Source organism: Gavialis gangeticus, unplaced genomic scaffold (genome assembly GCF_001723915.1).
Source record: "Gavialis gangeticus isolate Ggan-Ray unplaced genomic scaffold, GavGan_comp1, whole genome shotgun sequence".
Taxonomy (NCBI): Eukaryota; Metazoa; Chordata; order Crocodylia; family Gavialidae; genus Gavialis; species Gavialis gangeticus.
Window position 1 is genome coordinate 15,684,461 of NW_017729019.1, and position 9,682 is coordinate 15,694,142.

At 48.3% G+C, this 9,682-nt stretch overlaps 1 protein-coding gene across 1 annotated transcript in view; it reads left to right on the forward strand.

Moving 5' to 3' along the window:
• Positions 1 to 6,377, forward strand: part of IP6K3 (inositol hexakisphosphate kinase 3) — a 30,045-nt gene extending 23,668 nt beyond the window's left edge. The window contains exons 3-6 of the mRNA XM_019514189.1: positions 1,313 to 1,532; positions 2,572 to 2,750; positions 3,449 to 3,624; positions 4,788 to 6,377. Of these exons, the coding sequence (XP_019369734.1) occupies positions 1,313 to 1,532; positions 2,572 to 2,750; positions 3,449 to 3,624; positions 4,788 to 5,264 (1,052 nt within the window). The 3' untranslated portion in view covers positions 5,265 to 6,377. The remainder of the gene's footprint in view (positions 1 to 1,312; positions 1,533 to 2,571; positions 2,751 to 3,448; positions 3,625 to 4,787) is intronic.
• The last annotated feature ends 3,305 nt before the right edge of the window (positions 6,378 to 9,682 follow it).

The window sequence follows — 9,682 nt, forward strand, 5'->3', positions numbered from 1 at the left end:
AGACCTGGCTGTAGCAACGTGGCTAAAAAGGCAGAGCCCTGGGCTGGGACTCAGGAGATGTGGCTTCTATACCTAGTCCTGCGGCCGGTGTGCTGGGTGACTTCAGCCAAGACGTGACTGTTTCCCCACGTGTAGCATGGGGATAATAGTAATGACTGAGTTCTGTGAGTGGAAAGTGCTTATGTAAGAGCTAGGGTTATTCTTGTAGGAGTAAGGATCTGTATGCCTACCTGATGGCTGGGAAAAGCTGACGCACAGATGTTAGGAGCGTGATTCAAGATGGCTTGGTTTGCAGGGGTGCTGAGCACTACAGCTCCTGCAGACTTCAGGCCCAGGGCATAGTGCTTTGGGCTTCCCAGCTGTAGAGGTTGCAGCTAAGACATTGACCTTCCAAGGCTATTGTGCACCTTTGAGTAGGGAGCTGGACTAGATGTGCCCTCCTGTGGTCTCTTCTAACCTATTACGTGATTCTGAGTAATAAGGGAACAGGAGCTGGGACTAAAATGGCAGTCTCTTGGTGCAAAGCTCAGCCAGCTGGCTAAAATGAGAGACCCTACTAGGTGTGATCGTATCACTCTAGTGCCTTGAGACCACGAGACTAACACAGGCGATGCCCTCTGCTCAGTGGGGATGAGGTAGGGCTTTGAAGTGGGATGCCTTGTTTCTGTCTGCATTTATGACTGAAGTCCTGGAGTGGTCATTAGGCAATTCCTTCCTGCTCTCATCACCGAAACTCCTTGCGACAGTGCTAGGTTGCTTGGGGGGCAGGGGTGCTGATGAGCCCTCACCTGCTCTAATATGGAGCACATGTTTGCACGCTGTGATTTTTGTGTCAAGGATTTGCTCCCTCTCCTGTTTTGCTCCCAGAAAACATCTCAACCTTTGTCCCATGGCTAAGGGCAAGACCCGAATCGCTCTCTGTAAGTCAGCCAAGTACTCCAGAGTCCTGTGTCGGGGGCTTTGCTGGTTCAGCTGTTGCATAGCTTGGAAAGAATGACTGCCTGGAGAGGAGCTGGACTATGGGGAACATGATGTACGGGACGGGCGGGCTGCATGTGAAGCAGCATGGTGGGGGGTGGAGTAAGCAGAGGAGAAGGGGATATCTAAAAAGCCGGTGCCTGCTTTCCACACTTACAGGGGCTTGAGGGATCTGATTCGGAGTCCCTATAGCTCAACCCTCCAAAGTGGAAAATGGACTGCTAAATATTGCTGTTGTAAGCAGAGTTGGGCAGCATCTAATAAATACAAGTGCTGATTGGTCTGTGGTTTGTCCCACTCACGTGATTTCCCTTCCCTTGGCTTCTTTTTGAAGGTATCATTTCTGTGTGTCTCCGAAAGGACAACATGGGCAACCTGAGCCTGATAGCCAGCCCCAGCCTGCAAACTGAGACTTGCCACTCCTTGGATAATGCCGTCAAGGAGACTTCAGTCACGATATGGCACAAGTGCAAGTGGACGAGCAGCAGCAGTGGCAGTGACCACATGCTTGTCAAGTGGGGTCACAACCAGCTCACCAAGACCATCAAAGACAGGTGACTGCCAGATGTCATGAAAGCAGCATTAGTTTTGCTCGTGTCCAAGCCAAATTCAGGCTGAACTCATTTATAATCACAGGCCTGCGCGTGGGAAGCCCAGATGGGAGTAGGGTTTACAGTGGGCATAACACAGTGGGAGACCCTACTGGGTGTGATTGTATTACTCCGGTGCCTTGAGACCGTGAGATATCATGCCGATATCCTAACGTTGAGTTTGTCCTGGCTTCACTGCAGTGCAATTCCATTGGCTTCAGTGGTATTACTTCTGATTTAGCAACACCTGCCTACCAGCTTCCAGCGTTTTACACGCTGAATTGCCTACAAATACAATGACCCAGATTTGACACTCGCACACATGATGGGAGACTCTGGGGCAACTCCACCACCCTCAAAGGCATCCTTCTATGTTTATAGCCCTGCAGAAAACAGACCTTTGGCTGTTTTCTGTAGTAGCTGCTTGTCTGATCTGCCTGGGCGTGAGCAGAATTGCAGCCCCTGAACTCTGGAGAAAGCAGGGAGTGCGTTATACCTACTCCCCCAAGGTGCTGTGCACCGCAGAAGGGGACAGAGGTTGTGGCTGCATGTCCACCTGCCCTCCGAGAGCCAATCAGCAAAGCTCAGTAGTTACAAAAGCCACACAAGCGATAGTGAGCTGAAGCCTGCTGAGGACTGTAAGTAGCAGATGCACAGCCATTGCACTCAGTGCTGCCAGGCAATCTCTTGCTTGGGCGATATTGGATGCACCCCCTTCCAACCGTCAGTGCTATGAGTCTGGGCACCCTTTCATGGAAGCCAGAGTCACTCTCAAATTGCAGTGAAAAATACTGGCATGGAGTAACAGCCTAATTTGTTCCAGTACGTAGTATTTCAGTCAGTAACAAAGGGTCTCAGCAGGTTAGACACAATGAATATTTTTCCTTTGGGATCCCCTGAAAATTTCCCTTATCCAATTTCCGCCACTACAAAAGGAGAAAAAAAATTGCTGCCTTTCTGGAGCTTTCAATCCAAATTTGCCTCTTTTGTGCACTTTGTCTAGCTGCCCAGGGAAGATGCTATTGAGGACAGATCTTCAGTATCATACAAGCGTTGCTTCACTCATGGAAGATGCAAATGGAAACCAGCCGGAAAGAAACAGCTATAACCCCTGGGGACTTCACTGCCACCAACAGCACCTGAACCGCATGTCCTCCAAATATAACGAGAATAAACTTCATCGTATCCTTTTTATTTCCAGCTGTTCCTGTTGCACTTTACTTGTTTTGCATTGAGGAGGGCTCGCCAGGGTAGGGTTGTCACTAGCACCGTGGCTACTAATAATGGCTACTAAAAATGTATCAACATACATTTTGTGTGTAGGTTTATTCTGTGCCCCAAAGCCCCTGGGAGCCAACCAAATATAACTGCATGCTATATCCTCTCCATCTCTGTTTAAAAGAGGCTCTACATCAAAGGATATCTGTCCAAAGCCAACGGCGCTTTGGACCGTGTATTTAAAAACACAATCATGTAGGAATTACAAAACATAAAGGGTTCAAAAAAGCAGCAGTAGCTTTGCTTCTTCCTTCTGCAACTTCATTTGATCACTAGTCATGGACTAATGCAGCGTAATGCCCCTCGCTCCCCACTGCACTCAAGTGAATTCAGTGCTGATGAAAAGCCCTGGATTGACAGCCCTGGGCTGCCTCTGCCCTAGAGAGGAGCCACTGGCAAATGCAACTGGTGCAACTATACTAAATTGGCTGAAATTAGCAGCCAGGGCAATTGCTATGCTGCAGGTAGACAAAGGTGCATCACACGTTCTCATTGCACTCGAGAACTGTTTAAAGTGACCTGCCAGAAATGCACAGGGCCATCTCTGATCTAAGCCTTCCTTCAATTAGGCGTTCCTTTTGCCCTTAACGTGTGCTATTCAGAGTTTCTCTTGCTTGAAAACGTGGTGTCAGCGTATAAATACCCTTGCATTCTGGACTTAAAGATGGGTACCAGGCAGCATGGGGATGATGCCTCGGAGGAGAAGAAAGCCCGCCACATAAAGAAGTGTGAGCAGAGCACTTCTGGGTCTCTGGGAGTTCGCATTTGTGGGATGCAGGTAAGGAAAGCTCTTGGGCCATTGATCCCTTTCGTGTTTCCGCTCTTCCAAACATGCATTTTGAGTAACCGCCTCTACAGGCCCAGTCCTCTGCTGCTGCAAACAGGGGGGAGCTCGTTCTTCATGTCCGCCGAGTGTTGGTAGTTTACAGCAGCTGAAAATCTGGCTGCATTCTGCGGCTTGGAGCTGTCCAGAAGGGGAAAAGGACATGAATTGTCCAAGCTCGGTTCATTTGCAAGACCTGTCTAGTTTAATCAATGCAAACCCATGCATTTCTCTTGGGATAAATAAACATTTATCTGGCTCCTCTTGATGGAAATGATTGCTACTTCCTCCTGGAAACTGAAACCATCAATCTGCTTCACTTATGCCTCCGAGAAGGCTTAGAACATCGCTCTCCTGTGCGTGAAGCATAATTATTATGGTTCTTATTATACAACTCATGTATTGCATGTTGTAAACAGTGTCAACCGGGTCCCTCTCCATCCTGATACTGAACGGATTATCCTATGAATTGCATCAGGGATGTAACCTCCTTGTGCATCCCCCTTCTCCAGTTCCTATGGAGAATAGTGCTACCAGATGCTGAACATGTAAATTGTTCTAAGCTTCCTTGCCAGTCTTTATTTCTGTGGCTGAGGAAATAGCATGCTGTGCAGCCCCAGGTGAGCGAAGGCACGGCACTGGGGCAGCTAACGTAGCTCTATGGAAAGTCACTATTTTGACCCGGGCAGACAAGGTTCTTTGGGTGAATCTGATATCTTTTATTAGACCAACTTAAATAGTTGCAGAACAATTTTTAAGCAAGCTTTTGGGTTGACCTGTGCCTGCAAAACCAGTTTTCAGCTGAGATAGGCCTCCATTTGCCCTGGTACAATCTTAATGCCTACTACAGTAGGGCTGTATGAACCTGGACAACTGTACTGGGGGGACAGGGACTGGCTACCAATGGTTTAAACTGGCAGTGTAGACGAGGTTTCTTCTGCAGTTAGAAGCCTGCTGCCTAAATTGTCATATACAACTTAGATCAGAGAGATGCCAGGTGTGCCAGCTTGAAGCAGTCAGTTAGAGCAACTCTAAGCCGTAGGATATTTTTCCCTTGGAACGCTTCAAAAATGAAATAATTTCAGATGCCCATCACTTTTTTTTCCTTTTTATTCAAGGTTTACCAAGCTCACACGGGACAATTTTTTTGCAAAGATAAGTATTACGGAAGGAAACTCTCCCCTGAAGGCTTCAGGCAAGCCCTCCACCAGTTCCTTCACAATGGGAACCACCTCAGAACAGACCTGCTGGAGCCCATCGTGCTGCAGCTGAAGGCTTTGCTTCTGGTCATTAAAAAGCAGAGTTCCTATCGCTTCTACTCCAGCTCGCTTCTCATCATCTACGACGGGCAAGAACATAAGGAGAATGGAGCCACTTTGGACAACTATCCTCAAGGGAGCTTCCAGAACATAAACTGCACCACGTCCCATGGGAGCAGCCATGCCAAAGTTGACATTCGCATGATAGACTTTGCTCACACCACGTACAAAGGCTCAAAGTGCAATCACACCACCTACGACGGGCCGGACCATGGCTATATTTTCGGTCTGGAAAACCTCATCAAAATTCTGCAGAATATTTCAGAGGGAAAATGACACATGCCGTGAGACACCAGACACATTGGGGTGGCAGAGAGTCCAGAACAGGACTTGCCTATGCATTGCGTCCATTCTACAGAACTCCTCACCGCTTCCGAACATCTCGCACCCTGCTGGGAACGAGAGCATGGACAGCTTGCTAGGAAAGTGAAGAAAATGCTAGATGTGCCGTTACTGAAGCCAGGTGTAAAAGCAAAGGACTGAAAAGAATCTGTAGTGGTTGTGATATATCAGAAGATTTATTTTCCTTTCTTGTTTTACTGCTGTCCTTGATTTGTTTGAGAGCCAGAAGAAAGAAATACTTGAAAGAGTCTTAAGGACAAAATCAGACCTACTGCCTCTGTACGCACTTGCGAAGCCAAAGGGACTAAGCAGATATTGTGCATTTGAGAGAGAGGCTCTTCCGAGCTGGCAGGTCTTAACAAGTTGAAGAATTACTTTTAACTCAAGCTCAATGTGATGGGCCAAGGACATCCAGCAACACGAGCAGAAGACGAAAGCACTCCCTGATGCTCGCTCTCCAAACCTGTGGCATTGACTGCAGTGCTGTAGGAAATCCTGAGCATAGTGCTGACATATATGGTGCTATGTAAGATCAAAAAAAAAGTGCCAAACATTCAAGAGGTCCCTGCTGTAAAGTACTTAAAGTCAAAAGGCGTGGATAGGTACGCTCCAAAGCACAATCTCCACTCGGTGAGAGCTTAATATCCACTCGTGCAATAAAAGGACAGTCTTCAGGAAAAGATGGACTGGAGCTGGATGTATCAAAGAGTGTTGATTGCGGCAGATATCGGTGGCGACAAGATTCACATCAAGGCATTTTAGCTTCAAAGACAGCGTGTGACTGAGTCGAGAGCTAGAAAGACAGGGTCATCTAGAACTTTTTTTGTAAAATTGTTTTGTGTGTGTGTTTAGAGGAGAGGAAATTGGGAAAACTTGACAATATGTTTACAGTAGTCATGAACAACTAATACAACTTAATTCCTTCCTGCACAGCGTGGGAAACTTGTTAGAGATGTCTATGAGTCAAGAATAGAGATCCAAAGCCCAATACCTGGGGAGTTGGTGTATAAATAAAATCGTCTAGATCACTGTCACGTACTGTTGTGCCTCTTTCTCTCTTTTTTCCTCCTCACTTTCTGTGCATCCTAAAATTGTTCTGCTGTTTTTGGAGGTGTGGGGAAGAGTTGGAGTGGGGGGAAGGAAGGAGTGAAACAAAACACTCAAAAAGAGCCAATATTTCCAAATGTTTAAATCTGAGTTCTCCAGGGAAACCTTGTACTTGTACTTTATTGCACGCAGCTGGTGAATCTTCTTCACACATTATAGCTGGAAAATGTAAATCATCTGGTCATCTTGTATGTTTTATTTGGACTAAAACGCACCTGGGTAGAAGAAATCAAGTTATTTACTGGAAGTTGTGCATAAGGCTGTGTATTTTTGGCTACAATCTCAGATGATTACAAACAGCACAATAGCTAAACTTGAGCAGTCAAGATATTAAACCACTAATTGCTTTGGTCCAAATTACACATTGTGATTCTAAGGATGGGTGATTATTGCTTTAATCAATGGCCGTTTTTCTGATTTCATCCAGATATACTGCATTTTTTTTTTAAACATGCACGTAAGTCCTTCCTCACTAAGAGAACCCATTTGGTGATTGCTCAAAAATCCTTGCTGTTTTCCTAAATAATAGAGCAACGCAATCCTCATGCAAGTTGTCAAGGTTGCTACAATCATGCAGTTTTACGTGTAAAGCCCATAATAGAGTAATGGAGAAAATAAGCAACCGGGCTGCTGAAAAGGCACCTAGGCCAGAATTTGCTGCTGGAGAACCTATGGCTCAGCTGTTCTGGAACTGCATGAGAGTTGGAGGGTAGAGTAACCCAGTAATGTTAAATGATAATGCAGCAACTGGGGTACAGCTATAGGTTGTGCCTGCAAGATATCATATTTTCTTACATACTATACATGCCGCCTTCTCAAAGACCAGCTGCTAGGAAATAGGGTGTGCATAATAAGCAAGGAAATACAGTAACAGCAGTTCCTGACACTTAAGCTTCTGCATCTCTCATGCTGCTGCTACTCTGTTACTGCAAAATCTTTTTTTTCCCCCTTCATTCAGCCTGTCAAAAACAAGGCATACATCTTATTCCAGGACACGTCATATGCAAGAACACAAGAATTGCCATTGACTGGGTCAGACCCTAGGTCACGGGTGGGCAATTATTCCGGGCGGAGGGCCACTTACAGAGTTTTGGCAAGCCATTGAGGGCTGCGTGACAGGCAGTCAGGAGCAGATAAATATTAATTTTCTAAAATTTTTAGGGACCCCGCAGGCCAGATAGAATGGCCGGGCAGGCCACATCCAGCCCCGAGCTGCATTTTGCCCACCCCTGCCCTAGGTCCACCTTGCCCAGTCTCCTGTGTCTCACAGAGAGTCCCTGGGGACTATGGGGAGAATTTCCTTGCCCAACCTAGTTCCCGTCTCCAAGCAGAGTATCAGAGGGCAGTGTCTGCTGGCTCCCTGGACTCGTTCGAGGGCCAGCGGGTGTTATCCAGTGTGCTCTGCTCAGTGTCTACCCTTAGGACCCTTGTTATGTGCCTTTGACCAGCACTCCTGTGCCTGTTTCTTTATTATTTGTCCCCAGTAATCAATTGTCATCTTCTTCTGTAGCTTCTCCATCTGAGGAAGGCTAAAAGGCTAATAGGCCCATCTGGGCCTAGGTCAGGGGTGGGTAAAATATGGCCCGTGACACAGATCTGGCCTGCAGGGCCCCTAAAAATTTTAGAAAATTAATATTTATCTGCTCCTGGCTGCCTGTCCAAGATGACAGGATCCAGGGGTAGCAGGACCCAGGGGAAGCCCGGAGGACTCAGCAGCATGCCCCCACCTCCACCCCAACCCCTCCTACCTCTGCCCCTCCCACCCAGAAGTCTCTGCCTGCAGCAGCTCTTACTCCTTCCCTGCACACAGCTGCTCCAACACCACCTGGCCCCCAGCTGCATTGCTGGACCATAGGAACATGAGGCTGCGTAGGTATCCTGGGGTCAAGAGCAGGAGGGTGTGTGTGTGTGTGTGTGTGTCCACGCCCATGCCTGTGCAATAAGGGAGGGGAGGAGAGAAAGAAAGAGAGTGTGTGTATGTGTGCAGAGACAGGCACACAGTGTGTGTGTTCATAGGGTGAGTCCCACACTCCCCCCCACAATACAAATGCATCCACACCCACCTCACAATGCCATACACACAGACCCACACCACCTAGTCACACTCCCCCCACAAGCGCCACCGGAGAAAGCAAGAACAAAAGCTGAAGCCAAAGGATGCTGGCCCTGCATGGAGTTAAACCCACAAGCCCTGTCTGAAAGAATGAGACCTTGACCACCAGGCCACAAGGTAGGTAGGGGCTGCAGCTTTCCCAGGGCTCCCCTTGTAGTGGAGCCAGCGTGTGTCCGCAGGGAAAGAGTCAAGGGGCCCAGAAATGAAGCCTGGAGCCAGCCAGGCCCTGTGGTACACAGTGCAGAGTCTCCCACTGTGAGTGCTGAGGTCCTGGATTCAGGTCCTGGCCTCCCCCTGTTTAGTGGGGAGGTGCCTTCCTCTTTCAATGGAGGGGCCTGGCTGCTGCACATCAAGGGACCCATGGCAGGCAGTGCTTTCAGCCTTTCCCTGTAGTCTGCTCCTAAGGTTACTGCTGTTGGTAGCAAAGGTTGTGGGTTCAAGCCCCAGTCTGACTGTAGTTCTGTGGGTGGTGTCTAGGTCCACGTGGGAAAGTGGAAATGTGAACCCCCTGAAAGTAGAGGGTATTTTGAACATCAGGGTTTTTGCACTTTCAACATGTGATGGAGTTGGGGAGAGCAGGCAGACTGGATGACGGGCTTCCCTGGGACACGGAGTTTCAGCCACATAGCATACGCTCTGCTCACCCACTTCCTGCAATTTCCCCAAGCCGTGCCCCCCGCTCCTGGCCCACAGCCCCACCACAGCCCTTTGCCCAGCCAGGAAGCAATGGGGGCCCCAGGAGCACTGCATCGACCTCGCCTCACCTTGGGGGGCTTGGACTACAGGAACCCCACGCAGACCTTTCTGTGTTCAACTTGGGGGTCACGAGAGGTCAAAGCTCCCCCCCAATTAGGTGAAAGGTCACCAACTTATTTTTTGGGAATCCAGGGGTCACAGAGAGTTCAACTTGGGGTCACGAGAGGTCAACTCCCCCCCACTAATTAGGTGAAAGGTCACCAACTTATTTTTTGGGCATCCAGGGGGTCACAGAGAGTTCAACTTGGGGGTCACAAGATCAAATCCCCCCCCCCCCCACACACTAATTAGGTGAAAGGTCACCAACTCAGTTTTTTAGGAATCCAGAGGTCACAGAGCGTTCAACTTGGGGTCATGAGGGGGTCAACCCTCCACA